This window comes from Sphaeramia orbicularis, chromosome 9 (assembly GCF_902148855.1).
Source record: "Sphaeramia orbicularis chromosome 9, fSphaOr1.1, whole genome shotgun sequence".
Taxonomy (NCBI): Eukaryota; Metazoa; Chordata; class Actinopteri; order Kurtiformes; family Apogonidae; genus Sphaeramia; species Sphaeramia orbicularis.
The window spans coordinates 1042959-1067325 of NC_043965.1; the positions used below are offsets into that span (position 1 = coordinate 1042959).

At 38.8% G+C, this 24367-nt stretch overlaps 1 protein-coding gene across 1 annotated transcript in view; it reads right to left on the reverse strand.

Moving 5' to 3' along the window:
- Positions 1 to 1253: 1253 nt before the first annotated feature.
- LOC115425752 (interleukin-6 receptor subunit beta) overlaps positions 1254 to 24367 on the reverse strand; it is a 26725-nt gene continuing 3611 nt past the window's right edge. Inside the window, exons 2-15 of the mRNA XM_030143494.1 lie at positions 24179 to 24274; positions 20239 to 20356; positions 18340 to 18455; positions 18112 to 18257; positions 16670 to 16829; positions 14425 to 14507; positions 12801 to 13005; positions 10064 to 10264; positions 9879 to 9977; positions 8354 to 8494; positions 8073 to 8198; positions 6336 to 6417; positions 5923 to 6004; positions 1254 to 2205 (exon numbers count right to left, since the gene is read on the reverse strand). Coding sequence (XP_029999354.1) covers positions 1738 to 2205; positions 5923 to 6004; positions 6336 to 6417; positions 8073 to 8198; positions 8354 to 8494; positions 9879 to 9977; positions 10064 to 10264; positions 12801 to 13005; positions 14425 to 14507; positions 16670 to 16829; positions 18112 to 18257; positions 18340 to 18455; positions 20239 to 20356; positions 24179 to 24274 — 2123 coding nt within the window. The 3' untranslated portion in view covers positions 1254 to 1737. The remainder of the gene's footprint in view (positions 2206 to 5922; positions 6005 to 6335; positions 6418 to 8072; positions 8199 to 8353; positions 8495 to 9878; positions 9978 to 10063; positions 10265 to 12800; positions 13006 to 14424; positions 14508 to 16669; positions 16830 to 18111; positions 18258 to 18339; positions 18456 to 20238; positions 20357 to 24178; positions 24275 to 24367) is intronic.

Here is a 24367-nt window from a genome sequence, read left to right on the forward strand (position 1 = left end):
CCCCTACCTTCAGAAACTTGTATTTGAGGGGGTACGACATTTGTTGCCCACACCGGAACCAGAACTGGTCCCAGATGACGTCCTGGTGTTCATGTCTCAGAATTCGGATTAAATATTACTGTCTGATCTGGGTCACTGCAGGTGTGTGTCCTAAAAGCAGCACAGGAAGCAACACTTTCAGAATAAAAGCCCTGTTTAGCACTAAAAGGACTGTGTGCACTGAAACATTAGAGGACTTTTATTCTGAAATGGAACAGGAAATGTTGACAGGACTAACAGGAGCAAGTATTACTACTACTACTCCTACTACTACCAATACTACTACAACTGCTACTACTATTAGTAATACTACTACCAATACTACTACTACTACTGCTAATACTACTACTATTTCTAATACTACTACCAATACTACTACAACTGCTACTACTATTAGTAATACTACTACCAATACTACTACTACTACTGCTACTACTAATACTACTACCAATACTACTACGACTGCTACTACTATTAGTAATACTACTACCAATACTACTACTACTACTGCTACTACTAATACTACTACCAATACTACTACGACTGCTACTACTATTAGTAATACTACTACCAATACTACTACTACTACTGCTACTACTAATACTACTACTACTACTGCTACTACTACTAATACTACTACTACTGCTACTACTATTTCTAATACTACTACCAATACTACTACGACTGCTACTACTATTAGTAATACTACTACCAATACTGCTACTACTACTACTAATACTACTACTGCTACTACTACTGCTACTCCTATTACTAATACTAGTGCTACTGCTACTACTAATACTACCAATACTACTACTGCTACTACTATTACTAATACTACTACCAATACTACTACTAATATTAGTGCTGCTACTAGAACTAATATGACCAATACTACTACTGCTACAACTTTTACTAATACTACTACCAACACTACTACTACAAACACTACTACTACTATTACTACTAATACTAGTACTACTGCTACTACTACCACTACTATTACTACTACTACCAATACTACTACTATTACTACTAATACTACTACTACCACTAATACTACTACTACCAATACTACCAATACTACTACTACTATTACTACTACAGTACTACTATTACTAATACTACTACAACTACTAATACTACAACTAATAATACTACTAATACTACAACTATTACTAGTACTACTACTACTACTAACAACTAATACTACTACTAATACTACTACTGCCAATACTACTACTACTACTAACAACTAATACTACTACTAATACTACTACTGCCAATACTACTACTACTACTAACAACTAATACTACTACTACTACTACTAATTGAATTGGCATTTGGCCTTAGTCTTCACTCAACCCTGTTGCTCGTATCACAGTAACAGTAACAGAAGTGATTAAACACAGAGCAGTGCAACGTGATGTCATGACTTGCATAAACATACACTTTTTATTGGTGTGTTTTAAGCTTTCCAAACGTACATTCACACCGCGTCAAACACCACGCACTGGGGGTTAGGGTTATGTGAACCCGGAGATCTTGGTGTAAATTGACATGCGATCAAATGGCGTCGAATAACACGTGAAAGGTTGAAAATGCGTAGGTATAGCACGCCAAACGCCACAAGAACTGGCCTGAAATACAACGTGATTTCATGAAATCAGTGACCGTTTGACTCGTCGACTTCTGCGTCAGACTTCTTGTGCATAAAAACAGCTGTTCGATATGTAATCCTTCTCACAGGTCAGGTAGGACGGGTCCACGTCTCCGTCCATGAGTCGGTGGGTTTGTTGCGTTGCGTACAGCACGTCGTGGCGTTGGTCCGGGTTCAGCAGCTCAAACAGACGACACATCTGGGTTTGATGGTGATGTGAGGTCAGACACCGCGTCTCCTGCCCCTCTACCTCGTCGAAGACCGTTTGGTGGTCCAGATGGAAGGACCACCCTGGACCGGGTCTCTGCTGGGTGGATACCGGAGGCGGGGCGTCGGACTCTGGGCCCAGTTTGACGATGAGGCGGCTGAAGGACGGCAGAGACTCCTCCTCTGAGGGGCATTTCAGGACCGGTCCGACCACGATCAGACTCTTGTCCCCGACCACGTCCATCACCTTGAAGTCGTCCATGTCCAGGATGTTCTTCTGGGGAGGTTTCTGTTGATCCTTTGGAGAGACAAAAGTTTAAGGTTGGACAGTTTGAAAGGAAGTGACACCGACACTATTTCTTTGAACCAATCAAACGATGCTGGGACTAATTGAACACCTGCACTCGATCTGACCACTCTGCGATTTCAGCGAATTTTTTATTATTAAAGTGGACTTTTTCTGAGTCTTGACTCCACTTCATTGGATGATTCTCAAAGCTGAGATGGTGATGAGGGTCTGAAAGTCCAGGTCTTCAGGTTCATCGTCCACGTCTGGTCCAACTGTGTTTTCTGTCCTTGTCTCTGACTCGTTAGGACGTCGGTCCAACACACAAGAACCATCAGACTAATCTGGGTCTTCAGTATCCTGGACATGACCCTATAGTCCACAGTTCTAGTCATGGGGGGATTTGTCATGGTGGTCATGGTTTCTCTGCCTTGAACTTTTCTTTAGTGTAAACACTGGGTTTTTCACCCACATATAAACACATGTCCGTCCACTGTCGCTTCAGGCATTTGGTTGGCTCCGCCCACTAATCCCACAGTGAGTCTGGATCAGGAAACCTCACCCCGATGCTAATGGTCAACTTATCTTTACACCTGGTCTCTGGTTGATTGACCATTAAAATTAGATTGGATAGATAAGACTGACCATGTGTCTCCCCCTACTTCCCCCCTTCTCCCCCAGTCTCTCTCTATCTCTATCGCTCTCTCTTTTTCTCTTCCTTTACTCTCTCTCTTTAACCCCAGCTGGTCCAGTCACTTGTCCATCCTCCTCAGTCTGGTTCTGCTCCAGGTTTAAACCTGTTAAAGGTAGTTTTTCCTTCCACTGTCTCCAGTCACTAGTGTTTACTCCTGGAGGATTCTGTTGGTTTCTGTAAACTGGCTTCAGTCTGGTTTGGACCGACTCCATATGTAAAGTGTCATGAGAGAACTTTTGTTATGATTTGGCGCTATATAAATAAAATTTGATTTGACTGATTGATAAAATAATGGGAGAAGGATCTGGATCTTCCATTACTCTGGCTGTTTGTCTATTCTTCCATTCTCGTGTTCTTGTGAAACGTCGTCAGTCGCGGCCCTAGTTCTGTTCCAATTGCAAGTTCGCATAAACCAAGAACGCATGGAATACCCAGATGTTGTTCTCGTCTGCTAGCTTAAACCAAGGATGCACTGGTTGGTGACTCGGGTAGACTTGGCTGGGAAATAATTCCCAAGATGCAGTTCGTGCCAGCTTGAGCGAGACCTGAGCGGCTGACCCGACGACATGTATTATGGTTTGGAAAAATGTACAAAATATATAAATGACATGTAAACACACGTATAAATACATGTTAATACACGTACAAATGTATTGCAATCAAATCAGTGACATTGTGGTAATTTGAAGGAAATCTGTTCTGGAACAGATGGAGTAAATCCAGCAGAGACAGGGTCAAAGGTCACCAGTACACGGCCCTTCAATTACAGATAAACTTGCGTTCTTGGGAAGTCCGTTCTCTGAGACCGTTCTGACCAAGACCGTACACTGTAAGACCGGATAAGTTGAGTTTACTTAAAAAATCTGAGGTAACTGGTTGTCTTTAAAAATTGAAGTGATGAGTAATGAACAGTGTTGGGAATAGCGGCGTTAAAAATAACAGTGTTACTTATGCCGTTATTATTTTCCAGTAAAAGGTAATCTAATGAATTACTATTCGAAACGTTACAATGCCGTTACCGACAGTAAAATGTGCTGCGTTACTTTGCACTAATGTCTAACAGCTGTTATCCGTCCTGACTCGCTCAGCCAGGCACTAGAGGTGTGACGTTCGCGGATGAGTCGAGTCTTTTGAACGGCTCTGTTAAGTGATAAGAACTGATTCTTTACGAGCCGTTCTTCTATTCAAATCCCCCACACTGCCTTCATGCTTCACCTGTGTGCCCCGTGAGTCTGAGCTGTCTGCGCTGCCTTCACCTGAACGATTAATGACATCTGCGAGTTTGAGTTGTCCACAGCACACCACATTCACTGGAACGCAGCTACGTGCACAGTTTAACGTAGGGTTAAACGTGGTTTAACGTAGAGTTATCAGTGACAGTCCGACTGACTGGACTGGACACATTTACCGCTGAATCAGGGAGGAGCCACTGAAAAAAGTGGAGATGTGGGATTAACCGGAGGAGCATCTTCTCCCTATAAACGCAGATCCCCTTATGTCGTGGAAAAGCCGGGCCCTGGTGGACCTCAGCTGGGCCCTGGTGGACCTCAGCTGGGCCCTGGTGGACCTCAGCTGGGCCCTGGTGGACGTCAGCTGGGCCCTGGTGGACCCCAGCCTCACCAAAGTCATGGCTAAGAAGTTCCGTTTAGTGGGAACATCAGTTCCATCTGAATGAGTATTTTCTAAGACAGGACTAATATCAGACAGAAGTCGCCTCAAGACGCAAACATTCGATCACTTGTCTTCCTTAACTCAAATTTGCCAAAGGATCAGAAGGAGAGGCAGTAGAATCCTCCAAGGATAACACTGCTTTATTATTTCAGGGATGTCTTTAATTTTGTTCACACTCCAATAAATATGAATTTAAATGAAGTACTGTCTGTACTGTTCTACTCTATGCAACTGACCCCTGAAACATGCTCAAAAATTAGTTTTCTTTTACATATTTGAAGTTTTTTCAAAAAAAGTAATGCAATAATTACTTTCCATGGTAACTAATTACATTTCTAAAGGAGTAATTCTGTTACTAATTCAATTACTTTTTTGGGTAAGTAACTAGTAACTATAACTAATTACTTTTTAAAAAAGTAATTTGCCCAACACTGGTAATGAAAACTTGAGTGTATTAAACTTAAATGCTTGATTTGAATGGAATTGCTATTTTAAGTACAACACACTAAATGCCAAGTTCATTTAACTTAAAATTTGTTGCTTTGTCAGTTGCTTTGTAAAATCATTAGACTTAATATCATCAGTTCATTGGACTCAATTCCGAGTAGATTTAAATTAAAAATCTTTTGCAATAGAAATTGCTTTGTGTAATTGTGTTAATTTGGATTTAATGTCTGTATGTCTGGCCTTTGTGTGTTTGTTTTTGTATTTTTGTACAGCTGCACCATGAGTCAGAGCCATAGGAAGAACTATGGATTTACTGTTCATCTACGATTGTTCTTGTACAATATAAATCTTTATGCCTTGTCAGATTAAAAGCACTTCTGTGCTGGCAAATTGCATAGAGCTAACCTCCTGTCTAACTTCCATCCACGCTACAATATATAAAGTTAACAGCACAACCCCGCTGAACCCCTGCACAGAAAAAGAACACATTTACAACAACAGGAACAATACCCACAATGCAATGCACAGATAAAAAGGTGTGGTCAGGACTAAAACTGAGTGATTTAAATCCATTCTGCTTAAACTTTTTCATACTTTTGACAATGTCTACAAATTAGTAGAACACACTGAACATCTTATAGTAATGGAATAAAACTGAAATCACTTAAGTACATGTAATCAAAGCATTTTAGTAAATACAAAGGCTGGGCTTCCAGTGTACTCTGCATTCTTGGTATTGTTTCTGTCCTGACACCAGCTTCCATCTACTGTTGACACCACAACTGTCACTTTCTGCCACCAGTTAGGCCCCGCCCACAAAATCCATCATCACTGTTTACCAACGCAGAAATGGTCCATCTATTTCCCCTAAATTGGACTCATTTGCTGTATTTACCAGAGGAGTAAAGTCCACTTACCTGTTGCTTTGGGTCCATGAGCCACTGGCCGGTGGTGCTGCCTCTAGGGCTGGAGATGGGAGGGAAGAAGTACCACTTGTACCTGCACAGTGACGGTTTATAACATGAACCCACATGTCTACGGAACATTCAGGAATGGACTGACTTTAACGAAGGCTGGAGCTTGTTCTCATCATTGACTAGATCCTTATGAAAAGTAAGTATTTTCATAATTTAATGGGTTTTTTTGCACTAAAACAGACAAAAATTTGGAGTTGTCATTATTTATCGGTTATCATGTTATTATTTTACTGGTCCAGCCCACTGCAGATCAAATCAGACTGAATGTGGAACCTGAAAGAACATGAGTTTGAGAGCCCTGGTTTAAAGCTTTGTTTTCATATTAAATGTGGGATGTGAATGTGTCGACTCACACAGTCCTGGAGATGGAGACGATGAAGACACACAGAGCAAAAATCAGCAGAAGGGTCACTGTAGCCACCATCGGAACCTTATCTGGAACAGAAAAACACCACATGACCGAGGAACGTCTGCAGGGAAACCATCCCCGACGTGTCGCAGAGGCTCCGACTTTAAGCCTCCGTTATGTTCTGACGTCCGTCTCGGATTTCAGATTTTTCCCCTTGTTATTCAGTATCAATCTCCATAACGGCCTCCTCAGACAGATGCTTGGTCTTTTCCTATTCCCAGCGGTTTTCCCCAGGGCTCTGTTCTGGACCCCTTATTGTTCATTATTTACCTCCTTCCCCCTTAATTTATTTGGATATTTGGATACGTATTTGGTATTAATTTATTCTTGTCCTAACCAAGGTTATTATTGTTAACGAAAACTAACAAAATGACGAAAACTAGAATTGAAAAAACATGTTCGTTAACTGAAATAAATAAAAACTATAATTAAAAGAAAAAAAAAAAAAACGATGACTAACAGAAACTCTATTGTGCGTTTACAAAACTAACTAAAACGTATTAAAATTACGCATAAAATTCCCTTTGTTTTTGTCTTTGTCAATGTCAGATTTATGCAAAAGCGATTTATTTCACTCTAGCAATTTTAGCTAGCGCCACCATAGGGTACTTCACAGTCCATCACTTCTCGTCACTTGTCATTTATAGTCGTCTTCTGGTCCCCACTCTACCTGGAAACATGGAGACTAAAGTTGGGAGAAAGCAGCAGAGTCCTGTCTGGGATTTATTTGAATACGACGACAGAGAAGAAGAGAAAAGAGACGACTAAACTAAAACTAAACTAAAACTAAGCATTTAGAAAAAAAATGAAAACCAATAACAATGAGCAAACCTGCTCTAAAAATGAATTAAAACAAACTTAATTAGAGAAAAAAAAAGTCAAAACTAAATAAAACTAAACTAGAATGAAAAATCCAAAACTATTAGAACCTCCGTTATGTTCTTACGTTCCATCTCGGATTTCAGGTTTTTTCCCCTTGTTATTCAATATCAATCTCCATAACATCCTCCTCCGACAGATGATAAGTCTTTTCCTATTCCTAACGGTGTTCCCCAGGGCTCTGTTCCGGACCCCTTATCGTTCATATTTTACCTCCTTCCGTTAACGTCCTCTTCACTCCTGTTAAGACCAGTTTACATCAAATGACTCTCCGATCAGAATCTTCCCCTATTCCCAGTGGAGTTCTCCAGGGCTCTGTTCTGGACCCCCTTATCCTTCATTTTTTACCTCCTTCCTCTTGAACATATCTTCTGTACACATAATATTCACTTCTGTCTGACACCCATCTTCATTCACTTTTGGATATTATCCCCTAATTGTATTTTGCATTACTTTTTTTTTTTCAATTCTTTGGTTTGTTTTCTCAGTGTTTCTGTCTTTTACGAGTTTATTTTCCTCTGGATGCTCCGTGCATTTATGTACAACAGTGAATTGTTTTTGTGTGTGAAATGAAACACAAGTTTAATAATTATAATAAAATGTGGTGATTTAAGTTGTTTATTCTTCTGTATTGAGGTTTTATTTACAGTTGTGGTGAAGTCTTCTCGTCCGTTAGTTCTTAAAACATGAAATCTTAGCTCAATCACCACTTAATAGTTTATAATTAACATGTTTCAAGTAGCGAGACTCATAAATTACGTGAGATTTTATTTACAAGCTGGAAAACTTCAGTAAAACTCACCAAAATCTGTTCTGACAGTGATGATGTTCCTGGAGATGTTGTCAGCCAATAGGATGAGAGAATACTCGGTGCTGGGCTTCAGGTCCAGGAAGGTGTTCTGCCATTGGTCCAAGTGCACGGACACCACTGAAAAAGGCGGAGAATGTCCACATAACTGAAAAACACCCTTTGAAATGTCGCTTAAAAACAGCATCACAGGAAAAAAAATATGTGAAAAATAAATTCCGAGGCGTTAAATGTGAACTTTACGACCAAAATAATCTGAAAAACGGAGGATTTACTTTGTTCGTCCGAGTCCCTCCTCAGCATCAGTCTGTACGTCTTCACTCTGATTGGCAGCGTCTTCCTCTGCCATGCCCACATCACAGTCACTGTGGTTTTGGTCACGCCCACCAGTTTCAGTCCAACAACCTCCATGAGAACTGAGTGAATAAGGAAAGATTCATGTCAACATCAGTTACAGACGAGGTGTTTGTTCTAATTCCACTTCCTGTTCTGCAGATTCAGACTCGTTTATTTTCCCTCGTTTTTGTCTTGTTGCATCTTTGACCTGGTTTTTGTCTCGTTGGTTCTTTTATTTTGTTTTCCCTCATTATCATCTCGTGTCTTTTACCTCAGTGTCTATGGTTTAAATGGGGTTGTTTGTCATTTTTTCCCTGGTTTTTGTCGTCTTCTTTCTGTATTTATAGTCATAGTTTTCATCTCGTTTCTTTTCCCTCAGTTTTGTCTTGTTTTTGTCCTGCAGGGTCTTTTACCTTCTTTTTTTCTTGTGTCTGTTACTTGGATTTTCCCCCCATTTTTATCTTGTTCCTTTACTTTTGTTCCCAAGGTTTCAGTTGTATTTATTTTTAGTCTTTTGTATCTCTTATTGACCTTGTTTATACTCTTTTTTTTTTTTTACCGCGTATTTATGTCATTTTTTTAGTCTCATATGTTGTACTGACCTCGTTTTTTCTCTTTTTTATCTCGTATTTACCTCATTTTTTAGTCTGGTATATTGTACTGACCTTGTTTATACTCTTTTTGTAATCTCATATTTATGTCTTTTTTTAAGTCTCATATGTCATATTGACCTTGTTTTTACTCTTTTTTTTAAAAAAAATCTTGTTTTGTTGTTTTTTTAGTCTCGTATGTCGTACTGACCTTGTTTTTACTCTTATCTCGTATTTACGTCATTTTTAGTCTCATGTCGTATTAACCTAGTTTTTACTCTTTTCAGTCTTGTATTTACCTCGTTTTTTTAGTCTCGTATGTCGTACTGACCTAATTTTTACTCTTTTTATCTCATATTTTTGTCGTTTTTAAACCTTGTATGTTGTATTGACCTCATTTTTTCTGTTTTTTTTAAATCTTGAATTCACTTTGTTTTTAGTCTCATGTCGTACTGACCTTGTTTTTACTTTTTTTAATCTTGTTTTTACCTTGGTTTTTTAGTCTCGTATGTCATATTGATCTCGTTTCTACTCTTTTGTATCGTATTTGCGTTGTTTTTTTGTCTCATATGTCATATTTACCTAATTTTTAGTCTTTTTTATCTCATATTTACCTAATGTTTAGTCTTTTTAATCTTGTGTTTACCTCGTTTTTAGTCTTTTTTTAATCTCATATTTACCTAATTTTTAGTCTTTTTTTTAATCTCATATTTACCTCGTTTTTAGTCTTTTTTATCTCATATTTACCTCATTTGTAGTCTTTTTTTAGTCACATATTTACCTAATTTTTAGTCTTTTTTATCTCATATTTATCTCGTATTTAGTCTTTTTAATCTCGTGTTTACCTTGTTTTCGTCTGGTACCTGATATTTACCTCCATGCTGCAGGCTAGCGGGCAGTGATCGCGGATCTCCGCACTGATGATCGTAAACTGGAAACACACTGATCAGGTACGAGTCGTCGCGTTCGATGTCTGAAAAACAAACATTTAAGACACGACGGAAACATGAAACCGTGAACCAGGAAATGCGTCTTCCACCTGCTGTCACATGGTCTCACCTGGAATGAGGGTCTCGGTGGTGGCTCCGCCCACTCTGGTCTGATGGACGATTGACGGGCGAGTCTCAGAACGCCACTGAACAATGAAGTGACTGACAGGAGGAGGGTCAGAGGGCGGGGCTTTGGGGGCGTCCCATTGGACCTGAAGGCCTTTTCCAGACGGGGGGACGGACGCCCACAGGTGACGGACAGATGGACAGACTGAGGGGAAAAAAAAAAAAAAACGGATCAGTAACATGCCGATAAAAAGCAAATGACGGGTTTATTTATCAGTGGAAAAGAACATCTGTTTATGAAGACGAACACTGGACACGTCACTCACATATAAAACTACAAATACACAAAGGCCTAGGTCAAATTAATCTAAAAATTAACCAAAAAAAAAAAGAATAAAATCCTCCAAAATGAAAAAAAAACAAAAAAAAAACAAAATAAACAAAAATCTAATGACATTCTCAAAAATTAGCTAAAAGTATTAACCTACATTAACCAGCAAAAGCAAAAAATGAACAAAAAGCACAAAATAAATAACATAATCAACAAATTGCACAATATTAAAAAAAAAAAAAATCAACAAAAAAAACTAATGACATTCTCAAAAATTAGCTAAAAGAGTTCACATACACTAACCAACAAAGGCAAAAAATGAAAAACCACAAAATAAACAACATAAGCAACAAGTTGCGCAACATTTAAAAAAATAATCAACAAAATAAACAAAAAATTAATGACATTCTCAAAAATTAGCTAAAAGTATTAACATACACTAACCAACAAAAGCAAAAAATGAACAAAAAGCACAAAATAAACAACATAATCAACAAATTGCACAACATTTTTTTAAAAAAATCAACAACAAAATAAACCAAAATCTAATGACATTCACAAAAATTAGCTAAAATAATTCACATACACTAACCAACAAAAGCAAAAAATGAACAAAAAGAACAAAATAAACAACATAATCAAGAAATTGTGCCACATTTTTTTTAATCAACAAAATAAAAAACTAATGATGTTCTCAAAAATTAGCTAAAAGTATTAACATACACTAACCAACAAAAGCAAAAATGAACAGAAGCACAAAATAAACAACATAATCAACAAATTGCACAACATTAAAAAAAAAAAATCAACAAAATAAACAAAAAACTAATGACATTCTCAAAAATTAGCAAAAAGTATTATCATACACACACTAACAACGGCGAAAAATCAACAAAAAGCACAAAATAAACAACATGATCAACAAATTGCATAACATTAAAAAAAAAAATCATCAACAAAATAAACAAATGTAAACAGAATCCTCAACAACTTAATGAACAAGATGAAAAAATGCACAAAATGAAAAAACCAATGAAAAAAAAAAAAAAATAGCTAAAAGCATTAAAATCCTCAATAATCTTAGGACATAAATATAATAATAGATAACAATGTAATAAAAAAAATATAATAGTTAAAAAATAAAGAAATTAACCAACAAAATAGAATAAATAATCACTAAAATGAATAAAAATAACCCTGTTCTTTGTGGGTGGAGCTTCATGCATTATCATTGATCCATTTAGATGGAAGAACAGGGTCTTGTTTTGACCTTTGACCTGGTGTTTGTGTGAAACCTGTAGATTTTATCATTGTATCGACTGAGTTTAGATGTAATTAGACCCAGTTTCTATCATTTCAATCCACTGCTTTATTTGAAGTCTCATCTCGACAGTTTTTTGACTCTTTTAGTTTTTATTATTATTCTTTAGAAGGTTCCACATGAAATGAAGCTGCTTCTGGTTTTACTTTTCATGAGAGTCGTTCGATTGCGACAGGTTTTTATCGGAGACGCCGTTGCCTTCGAGCCTCTTCCTCAGAACTGACAGAGGAAGTTGTGTAACTGATACGACGCAGTTCGACCTCAGTCTGAGATAAACATCATCCGGCTGAAATTAGACGTTTACGACCAGTTCCTTTAAACTCAGCAGCAGAACCAGCACACTTTTACACCTTTAACATGGGACGGGTCTAAATAATAATAATAATGATAATAATAATAATAATAGTAACAACAACAATAATAAGAATAACAATACTACTACTACTACTAATATTAATAATAAGAATAAGAATAAGAATAACAACAACCACAATAATAATAGTAATAATAATCATAATAATAATAATAATACTTTATTATTATGATTATTATGAATATTATTTGTTCATTTATGTCTTTAGATGCTTTTTGGTTTCTAAATTTCTTTACTTTATGTTAAAAATCCATAATAAATAAGTCTAATAATAATAAAATTAATTAAATTTTATTCAAATATTATGTAACTTTGTCATAACCGATTCATAAGGACCCAGAACTATTTTTAGGTCAGTTCCCAAATAAGTTATTTTTCACCACTTATTTTGATATAATCCTCCATATTTTGCATTTTCCTGTTAAAATCATGTATTTTCCCATATTTAAAAAAATAATGAAATGCACAAAATGATCCAAAATATAAGAAACATAACAAAATCCACAACAATACAAAAATAAAATGAACAAAGTTCTCAACAACAACAAGCAGAATGGAAAAAAATGAACAAAAAACAAATAAAATTCACAAAAACTGGCAAAAAGAATCAATAGAATCCTCAACAATAATAAAGAAGATTTAGAAAACAAACAAAAAAAATCCCCAGTTTCTTCCGTCCGTCTGCTTTCATGTTTAATCACAGACTTTGAACTCACCGTCGTGTGCGTTGGCATCGACACTGATGCTCGCCGCCGGCCCCGGTCCAGCGCCGTTAAAGGCTCGCACTGTGACGCTGCAGTTCCCGTCCGCCGCCACCAGGGGCAGCGTCAGCTCCGTAGCGTTGTGGACTCGTCTGACCCGCGTCTGCAGGGTCACTTCGTATCCAAGGAGACGACCGCCGACATCATGGACGTCCAGACCCTGCGGGGACGTGTCATCGTTAACATGAGTCGATGGATCCCTGTTTGTGCATTTAATGGCGGAAAACAGTCCTCGAACGCAACACGAACATTCACATCGACAATGGACCGGTTAGAATTTAGAGGTCAAAGGTCTGAGGTCAAAGGTCACTGTCGCTCTGGTTTCACAAAACAAACGATTTCATTACAATTAATTAATAATTGGATCATAATTAGTCTGTATTGTCTCATCTCTATAAACAGCTTTGTCTGTCTGTCCCCGTCCTCAAAAAACTTTTCGGTGAATTGAGTTGAATTTAGTGGTCAAAGGTCAAAGTCACGATTTCATTACGATGAATTAATAATTGAATAATAATTAGTCTAATAATTAGTCTGTGCAGTCTCGTCTCTAAAAGGAGCTTTGTCCGTCTGTCTGTCCTCATCCTCAAAAACGTCTTTGGTGAATTGAGTTGAATTTAGCGGTCAAAGGTCAAACTCCCTCTGGTTTCACAAAACGTAACAATGTCATTACAGTTTATTAATAATTGGATCACAATTAGTCTAATAATTAGTCTGTACAGTCCTGTCTCTAAAACAAGTGTTGTCCGTCTGTCTGTCTCCATCCTCAAAATGTCTTCAGTAACCTGAGTTGAATTTAGCAGTCAAAGGTCAAAGGTCAAACTCCCTCTGCTTTCACAAAACGTAACAATGTCATTAGAATTCATTACTAATTGGATAATAATTAGTCTAATAGTTAGTCTGTATTGTCTCGTCTCTAAAACGAGCTTTGTCCATGTGTCTGTCCTTGTCCTCAAAACGTCTTTAGTAACCTGAGTAGAATTCAGCGGTCAAAGGTCAAAGGTCAAACTCCCTCTGATTTCACAGAACACAACAATGTCATTGCAGTTTATTACTAATTGGATCATAATTAGCCTGATAATTAGTCTACGTCGTCTCGTCTCTAGAAAGAGCTCTGTCCGTCTGTCCGTCTTCATCCTCAGATTTGACACAAACGTTTGTCACAAACTCAAAGGTCAAAGGTCAAATCCACTTTGACTTCACAGATGATGTTCTCAGGCATAAATTGAGATTTTAGACAATGATGCAAGAAAAGTGGACACGTCTGAACCGATGTTGTTTACATAAGACCAAAAATAAAACATCTATTCAGCTTTTGTAAAATGCGTCAGTTTTACAACATAAAATAAATAAATACATTTATCACGTCCTGAAATTTTATGGTGATTTAACATGAATTTTACCTTCAGGTTTTGATATTTTTCTTAACAATTCAATTCTTTGATTCTGCTTTTTTTATACCTGGTTTCTTTCTGTAATTTCTTTGTTTTATTTTTTGAACTGGACAGAACTTGGGCCTGAACGGTGGTCTTCCGTCCTAATTTCACTTCCTGTGTTTGGGTTTTTTTATCGAACGTCGTACCTCCCACATGAGGTGAAGGAGAACACATCCGTCCGTCCGGTTTCTCAACACTCGGTAACAAACGTCTGGAGGTTTGGAAGGTTCTGGAAAACACAAATATTACAGATTATTCAAGTTCATGGAGTGAAAACGTGGACAATGTCTTCAAATCCTCCTCAAACGTCCATAACAGCCACTTTTCCATTGACCCTCAAAGTGCGTGAATACAACTTGCACATAAAAATTTATCTAATGGAAAAACTATAATTACGCCAAAACTCTCATTTTTTGATGAAAACGTTTTGGTCTTCCAACAAGTGATTTTTCTTTTTTTTTTTTATTAACTTTCTTTATTGGAAGTAATTTCATGATAAAAAGGACTTCCATTCTTTCATTACCTCTGCCAGGAGGTACTGCGATCACTTTGATTTGTTTGTTTGTTTGTTAGCAACTTTACAGGAAAACTCTTCCACCCATCCTTACCTAATTGTCCCCACAGATAGGCCTAGGCCCTGGGACCAACCCATTAAATTGTGGGCCAAGTAGGCCAAAGTTCAAGGTCACAGCAAGGTCAAGCCTATCTCTCCTCATTGAGCAATTTTTGAAAATTCATAAAAAATTCAAAATGACTTTGATTCTTCTACAATTTGATCCACCCGTAGCTTAGAACAATATCTTGTATCTGGCACAAAATTGTCCACACTGACATCTACCACAACTAAAGAAACTAAAGGACCCACACCGACATCTACCACAACTAAAGAAACTAAAGGACCCACACTGACATCTACCACAACTAAAGAAACTAAAGGACCCACACTGACATCTACCACAACTAAAGAAACTAAAGGACCCACACTGACATCTACCACAACTAAAGAAACTAAAGGACCCACACCGACATCTACCACAACTAAAGAAACTAAAGGACCCACACCGACATCTACCACAACTAAAGAAACTAAAGGACCCACACTGACATCTACCACAACTAAAGAAACTAAAGGACCCACACTGACATCTACCACAACTAAAGAAACTAAAGGACCCACACTGACATCTACCACAACTAAAGAAACTAAAGGACCCACACTGACATCTACCACAACCAAAGAAACTAAAGGACCGGCACTGACATCTACCACAACTAAAGAAACTAAAGGACCCACACTGACATCTACCACAACTAAAGAAACTAAAGGACCCACACCGACATCTACCACAACTAAAGAAACTAAAGGACCCACACTGACATCTACCACAACTAAAGAAACTAAAGGACCCACACTGACATCTACCACAACTAAAGAAACTAAAGGACCCACACTGACATCTACCACAACTAAAGAAACTAAAGGACCCACACCGACATCTACCACAACTAAAGAAACTAAAGGACCCACACTGACATCTACCACAACTAAAGAAACTAAAGGACCCACACCGACATCTACCACAACTAAAGAAACTAAAGGACCCACACTGACATCTACCACAACTAAAGAAACTAAAGGACCCACACTGACATCTACCACAACTAAAGAAACTAAAGGACCCACACCTGACATCTACCACAACTAAAGAAACTAAAGGACCCACACTGACATCTACCACAACTAAAGAAACTAAAGGACCCACACTGACATCTACCACAACTAAAGAAACTAAAGGACCCACACTGACATCTACCACAACTAAAGAAACTAAAGGACCCACACTGACATCTACCACAACTAAAGAAACTAAAGGACCCACACTGACATCTACCACAACTAAAGAAACTAAAGGACCCACACCGACATCTACCACAACTAAAGAAACTAAAGGACCCACACCGACATCTACCACAACTAAAGAAACTAAAGGACCGGCACTGACATCTACCACAACTAAAGAAACTAAAGGACCCACACTGACATCTACCACAACTAAAGAAACTAAAGGACCCACACCGACATCTACCACAACTAAAGAAACTAAAGGACCCACACTGACATCTACCACAACTAAAGAAACTAAAGGACCCACACCGACATCTACCACAACTAAAGAAACTAAAGGACCCACACTGACATCTACCAGATTAAAGAAACTCATCAGCACATTTGGGATTGAATGGACAAACCAACATTCCACACTTGTGTTTGGAACACATTTATATAAATATGGGACAGTTCAGCTCAGATGGACCATGGAAAACAGACCAATCAGACAAATGTTTACAGGTCTGTCTTTTCTATCGAAACCTCCCCTCCTCATTCGTTACCCGTCTCCTTCGTCGTCACGGTAACGTCCAGGCTCCAGTCGCTCCAGATGCCGGACTCCGCCCTGCACGCCACGGCGGCGCTGTAGGCGGTGAAAGGGCGGAGACGCCTGATGACGTGGACAGACGTCTGATGAGGACGAACGGAGACAGAGACCGGAAACTGGACGTAAAATAAAAAATAGAAACACGATCATTTTAACGCTCATGGTCAGTGCGGACAGTTTATGTCTTTATCTGCCTCATTTTGTCCGTTTGTTTATGTGGAACGATTATTTGTAACGATTTGAATTTTACTCATTGATCATCAGAACACTGTAAAAAAAAACAAACAAAAACACTTGTATATAATAACTATGGACTCAGTTTTTCTGCATAAATCTCTTCAACAACTTAAATTTACTGGAAAAAAAAGAGAAATTGGCAAAAAAAAATGTAAATGGTTTATAAATGAAATTGACTTGAGTTGAATATTAGGTTTTATAGACGATGTGCAGATTGGACGGTACTGTTTAATTATGTTACAATGACAAAGAGATTCTATTCTGTTCTATTCTATTTTATTCTATTCTGTTTTATTCTATTCTCTTTTATTCTATTCTAGTCTAGTTTATTCTGTTCTATCTTGTCTGTTCAATTTCTATACTGTTTGATTCTGTTCTGTTCTATTTTATTCTATTCTATATTTAACCAGGATATATGAGAATATTCAATAAGCTGAAAAAGAGAAGTTTCACATCACAGGAAAAAACTTTAACCCTTTCATGCATACTGGTCACTACAGTGGACAGCTATTCTACAGCTGTTCTCTTGTATATTCATGAATTTTGTTGTTCTTTTCGTTGTTGTTGTTTTTTGTTTTTTTTACACATATCTTTAAGTTTTAAGACACTACATATCTGTTCTGACATGAATTGGCAACATTATGTAGATCTCTCCTGAGCATAAACCCCCAGAATCACAAGCCTTCCCCATAGTTTTCATACAATTTATCACTAAATACATGTTTCTGTGCATCAAAAATTAAACGTGTGGTGTCCAGCTGAGTGGTCATTTTTGCAACTCAATGAAAAATAGGTTCGTAAGAATTTTTTTTTTCATTACTATTTTTTTATGTTTTTTTTTTTTTTTTTCAGAAGAATTTTTTTTCGATCACATTGTTTTTTTCATGCCTAAAGAGGAATAAAAACACTCAGGAAAAAATTTTCATCAAGGTTCTCATAATTCGTGCATGAAAGGGTTAATATAAAAACTCTCAAAGTTCTAAGTAAAAAGTCTCCGATTAAACGTATAAATGTATTTGAATCAACGTGAATATTTGAAGGTTAGACAAAAAACTCACATTTACAAGAAGGAGCGCAAATTTGAACGTAAAAATGCAAGAAAAATAAAAACATATGTAGGAGTATTGTGAGAAGATGGAGATAAATGTGGGTTTTTTTGACCTCAGACCAGGTTGGGTCGTCCTCTGCTCTGTACCGAAGACGACATCCTCCTGCTCCTCCTCCGTCTTCGTAGCTCCGCCTCCAGGTGACGGTGATGGAGTTGGACGTAGTTCCGTCGACGCTCAGAACAGGACGTGGAGGTTTGACTGAGGACGAAGAGCAGAGTAGTGTTAGTCTGTGGACGTTCTGACCCCAGCGGGGACGTCTGCGATGGACGGACGGACGGACCTGCGGCGTACAGAGGCACCGTCTGAGGCCGGGACACCATGGACCAGAACCGAGCAGAGATGTTGAGGACGGCAGCCGGGATGAAGATGTTCTGACAGGACGAGAACTTATCCCCCCTGGAGGAGGAAAAGGAGGAGGGAAGAGGAGGAGGGAAGAGGAGGAGGAAGAGGAGGAGGAAGAGGAGGAGGAAGAGGAGGAGGAGGAGGGAAGAGGAGGAGGAAGAGGAGGAGGGAAGAGGAGGAGGAAGAGGAGGAGGAAGAGGAGGAAGAGGGAAGAGGAGGAGGGAAGAGGAGGAGGAAGAGGAGGAGGGAGGAGGAGGAGGAAGAGGAGGAGGAAGAGGAGGAGGAAGAGGAGGAGGGAAGAGGAGGAGGAAGAGGAGGAGGAAGAGGAGGAGGGAAGAGGAGGAGGAAGAGGAGGAGGGAGGAGGAGGAGGAGGAGGAAGAGGAGGAGGGAAGAGGAGGAGGAAGAGGAGGAGGAAGAGGAGGAGGGAAGGAGGAGGAAGAGGAGGAGGGAAGAGGAGGAGGAAGAGGAGGAGGAAGAGGAGGAGGAAGAGGAGGAGAGGAGAGGAGGAGGAGGAAGAGGAGGAGGAAGAGGAGGAGGGAGGAGGAGGAGGAAGGAGGAGGAAGAGGAGGAGGAAGAGGAGGAGGAAGAGGAGGAGGGAAGAGGAGGAGAAGAGGAGGAGGGAAGAGGAGGAGGGAAGAGGAGGAGGAAGAGGAGGAGGGAGGAGGAGGAGGAAGAGGAGGAGGAAGAGGAGGAGGAAGAGGAGGAGGAAGAGAGGAGGAAGAGGAGGAGGGAAGAGGAGGAGGAGGAGGGAAGAGGAGGAGGAAGAGGAGGAGGAGGAAAGAGGAGGAGGGAAGAGGAGGAGGAAGAGGAGGAGGAGGAGGAGAGAGGAGGAGGAGAGGAGGAGGGAAGAGGAGGAGGAAGAGGAGGAGGAAGAGGAGGAGGGAAGAGGAGGAGGAAGAGGAGGAGGGAGGAGGAGGGAGGAGGAGGAAGAGGAGGAGGGAAGAGGAGGAGGAAGAGGAGAGGGAAGAGGAGGAGGAAGAGGAGGAGGGAGGAGGAGGAGGAGGGAAGAGGAGGAGGAGGAGGAAAGAGGAGGAGGAAGAGGAGGAGGAAGGAGGAGGAGGAAGGAGGAGGAGGAGGGAAGAGGAGGAGGAAGAGGAGGAGGGAAGAGGAGGAGGAGGAAAGAGGAGGAGGAAGAGGAGGAGGGAAGAGGAGGAGGGAAGAGGAGGAGGAAGAGGAGGAGGGAAGAGGAGGAGGGAGGAGGAGGGAAGAGGAGGAGGGAAGAGGAGGAGGGAAGAGGAGGAGGGAGGAGGAGGGAGGAGGAGGAGGAAGAGGAGGAGGAAGAGGAGGAGGGAAGAGGAGGAGGGAAGAGGAGGAGGAAGAGGAGGAGGAGGAAAGAGGAGGAGGAAGAGGAGGAGGGAAGAGGAGGAGGAGGAAAGAGGAGGAGGAAGAGGAGGAGGGAGGAGGAGGAGGAGGGAAGAGGAGGAGGAGGAAGAGGAGGAGGGAGGAGGAGGAAAGAGGAGGAGGAAGAGGAGGAGGGAAGAGGAAGAGGAGGAGGAGGAGGAAGAGGAGGAGGGAAGAGGAGGAGGAGGAAAGAGGAGGAGGAAGAGGAGGAAGAGGAGAAAGAGGAGAAAGAGGAGGACAGAAGAGGAGGAGGAAGAGGAGGAGGAAGAGGAGGAGGAGGAAAGAGGAGGAGGAAGAAAAGGAGGAGTGAGAGGAGAGAGCGATAGGAGGAGGACACACACAGTTCTTCTCAGGTTTTAAACTAACTACATTTCCCAGAAAAGGTGGAACTATCTCCTGGAACATTCCCAGTCCCAGTGTCAGACTTCAGTCCAAAGCGTCTGAGCTGAACTTTCCTCTGATCATTTAAACGTCTGTGGATCGTTCGGTTCTCACCGCGGTTGGCTGAAGATCAGGGAGGTGCCGGCCCCAGTGGAATCATGGGAAACTTCGCTCCACTCACATGTGACCGATCGGACACATTCCAGGTAAAAACACGACATGTTGAAGTTTTCTGAAGAGAAGATGAAAAAAAGACCGAAAAAAAGATGGAAAAAAGAAAAAAAGACCGAAAAAAAAAGAGTTCAGGCACAAAACGGAATCTGAAGAACAACAGCAACAAGGTGTATTTGTACTCTGTAAACATGTACTTCTACTCCGTAGATGTGTACTTTTACTCCATAGACGAGTACTGTTACTCTACTAGACGTGTGCTGGTATTCTGTAGGTGTGTACTTTTACTCTTAGATAGTGTATAGGACATTTTTACTCAGTTTTAATGTTGTTTTTATAGTGTTTTTTGTAGTGTTTTTTTTCAGTGTATTCCTTGTGTTTTTACTCTGAACATTTTTTTACAGTGTTTTTTCCTTCTGTTTTTCCTGTCTGAACAGTTTTTAACAGTGTGTTTTTTTGCAGTGTTTTTTCCTTGTGTTTTTTCCTCTGAACAGTTTTTACAGCATTTTTAGTGTTTTTTACAGTGTTTTCTCCTGTTGTTTTTACCATTTGAACAGTTTTTATTGTGTTTTTAGTGTTTTTTACAGTGTTTTCTCCTGTTGTTTTTCCTCTGAACAGTTTTTACAGTGTTTTTTACAGTGTTTTCTCCTGTTGTTTTTACTGTTTGAACAGTTTTTACAGTGTTTTTTACAGTGTGTTCTCCTGTTGTTTTTCCTGTGTTTGAACAGTTTTTACAGTGTTTTTTACAGTGTGTTCTCCTGTTGTTTTTCCTGTGTTTGAACAGTTTTTACAGTGTTTTTTTTTTTACAGTGTGTTCTCCTGTTGTTTTTCCTGTTTGAACAGTTTTTAGGGTGTTTTTTACAGTGTGTTCTCCCGTTGTTTTTCCTGTTTGAACAGTTTTTAGGGTGTTTTTTTACAGTGTGTTCTCCTGTTGTTTTTCCTGTTTGAACAGTTTTTAGGGTGTTTTTTACAGTGTGTTCTCCTGTTGTTTTTCCTCTGAACAGTTTTTACAGTATTTTTTACAGTGTGTTCTCCTGTTGTTTTTACTCTGAACAGTTTTTACAGTATTTTTTTACAGTGTGTTCTCCTGTTGTTTTTACTCTGAACAGTTTTTACAGTGTTTTTTACAGTGTGTTCTCCTGTTGTTTTTCCTGTTTGAACAGTTTTTACAGTATTTTTTACAGTGTGTTCTCCTGTTGTTTTTCCTCTGTTTGAACAGTTTTTACAGTGTTTTTTACAGTGTGTTCTCCTGTTGTTTTTCCTCTGTTTGAACAGTTTTTACAGTGTTTTTTACAGTGTGTTCTCCTGTTGTTTTTACTCTGAACAGTTTTTACAGTATTTTTTACAGTGTGTTCTCCTGTTGTTTTTACTCTGTTTGAACAGTTTTTACAGTATTTTTTACAGTGTGTTCTCCTGTTGTTTTTCCTCTGAACAGTTTTTACAGTGTTTTTTACAGTGTGTTCTCCTGTTGTTTTTCCTCTGTTTGAACAGTTTTTACAGTGTTTTTTACAGTGTGTTCTCCTGTTGTTTTTCCTCTGTTTGAACAGTTTTTACAGTGTTTTTTACAGTGTGTTCTCCTGTTGTTTTTCCTCTGAACTGTTTTTACAGTATTTTTTACAGTGTGTTCTCCTGTTGTTTTTACTCTGTTTGAACAGTTTTTACAGTATCTTTTACAGTGTGTTCTCCTGTTGTTTTTCCTCTGTTTGAACAGTTTTTACAGTGTTTTTTACAGTGTGTTCTCCTGTTGTTTTTCCTCTGTTTGAACAGTTTTTACAGTGTTTTTTACAGTGTGTTCTCCTGTTGTTTGTCCTCTGAACAGTTTTTACAGTATTTTTTACAGTGTGTTCTCCTGTTGTTTTTCCTCTGTTTGAACAGTTTTTACAGTGTTTTTTACAGTGTGTTCTCCTGTTGTTTTTTCCTCTGTTTGAACAGTTTTTACAGTGTTTTTTACAGTGTGTTCTCCTGTTGTTTTTCCTCTGTTTGAACAGTTTTTACAGTGTTTTTTACAGCGTGTTCTCCTGTTGTTTTTCCTCTGAACAGTTTTTTACAGTATTTTTTACAGTGTGTTCTCCTGTTGTTTTTCCTCTGTTTGAACAGTTTTACAGTGTTTTTTACAGTGTGTTCTCCTGTTGTTTTTCCTCTGTTTGAACAGTTTTTACAGTGTTTTTTACAGTGTGTTCTCCTGTTGTTTTTCCTCTGTTTGAACAGTTTTACAGTGTTTTTTACAGTGTGTTCTCCTGTTGTTTTTCCTCTGTTTGAACAGTTTTTACAGTGTTTTTTACAGTGTGTTCTCCTGTTGTTTTTCCTCTGTTTGAACAGTTTTTACAGTATTTTTTACAGTGTGTTCTCCTGTTGTTTTTCCTCTGAACAGTTTTTACAGTATTTTTTACAGTGTGCTCTCCTGTTGTTTTTCCTCTGTTTGAACAGTTTTTACAGTGTTTTTTACAGTGTGTTCTCCTGTTGTTTTTCCTCTGAACAGTTTTTACAGTGTTTTTTACAGTGTGTTCTCCTGTTGTTTTTCCTGTTTGAACAGTGTTTACAGTATTTTTTAGTGTGTTCTCCTGTTGTTTTTCCTCTGTTTGAACAGTTTTTACAGTGTTTTTTACAGTGTGCTCTCCTGTTGTTTTTCCTGTTTGAACAGTTTTTACAGTGTTTTTTACAGTGTGTTCTCCTGTTGTTTTTCCTCTGAACAGTTTTTACAGTATTTTTTAGTGTGTTCTCCTGTTGTTTTTCCTCTGTTTGAACAGTTTTTACAGTGTTTTTTACAGTGTGTTCTCCTGTTGTTTTTCCTCTGAACAGTTTTTACAGTATTTTTTACAGTGTGTTCTCCTGTTGTTTTTCCTCTGTTTGAACAGTTTTTACAGTGTTTTTTACAGTGTGTTCTCCTGTTGTTTTTCCTCTGTTTGAACAGTTTTTACAGTGTTTTTTTACAGTGTGTTCTCCTGTTGTTTTTCCTCTGTTTGAACAGTTTTTACAGTATTTTTTACAGTGTGTTCTCCTGTTGTTTTTCCTCTGAACAGTTTTTACAGTATTTTTTACAGTGTGCTCTCCTGTTGTTTTTCCTCTGTTTGAACAGTTTTTACAGTGTTTTTTACAGTGTGTTCTCCTGTTGTTTTTCCTCTGAACAGTTTTTACAGTGTTTTTTACAGTGTGTTCTCCTGTTGTTTTTCCTGTTTGAACAGTTTTTACAGTATTTTTTAGTGTGTTCTCCTGTTGTTTTTCCTCTGTTTGAACAGTTTTTACAGTGTTTTTTACAGTGTGTTCTCCTGTTGTTTTTCCTCTGTTGAACAGTTTTTACAGTGTTTTTTACAGTGTGTCTCCTGTTGTTTTTCCTCTGTTTGAACAGTTTTTACAGTGTTTTTTACAGTGTGTTCTCCTGTTGTTTTCCTCTGTTTGAACAGTTTTTACAGTATTTTTTACAGTGTGTTCTCCTGTTGTTTTTCCTCTGAACAGTTTTTACAGTATTTTTTACAGTGTGCTCTCCTGTTGTTTTCCTCTGTTTGAACAGTTTTTTCAGTGTTTTTTTCAGTGTGTTCTCCTGTTGTTTTTCCTCTGTTTGAACAGTTTTTACAGTGTTTTTTACAGTGTGTTCTCCTGTTGTTTTTCCTCTGTTTGAACAGTTTTTACAGTGTTTTTTACAGTGTGTTCTCCTGTTGTTTTTCCTCTGTTTGAACAGTTTTTACAGTATTTTTAGTGTGTTCTCCTGTTGTTTTCCTCTGTTTGAACAGTTTTTACAGTGTTTTTTACAGTGTGTTCTCCTGTTGTTTTTCCTCTGTTTGAACAGTTTTTACAGTGTTTTTTACAGTGTGTTCTCCTGTTGTTTTTCCTCTGTTTGAACAGTTTTTACAGTGTTTTTTACAGTGTGTTCTCCTGTTGTTTTTACTCTGCGTGCTGCTTCGGTGACAGTCTTTGTCGTCGGTCACACACAGCCGTTTGTCGTCCTCACACATCCTCAGATCTGATTGTTTGACCGTCACCTCTGAAACAAAAACCACAACATTCTGTTTTTATTGACATTAATGAGACAGAAAATACAACAGAATGGAACAGTTTGATCGTTTTGGTCTGAAGA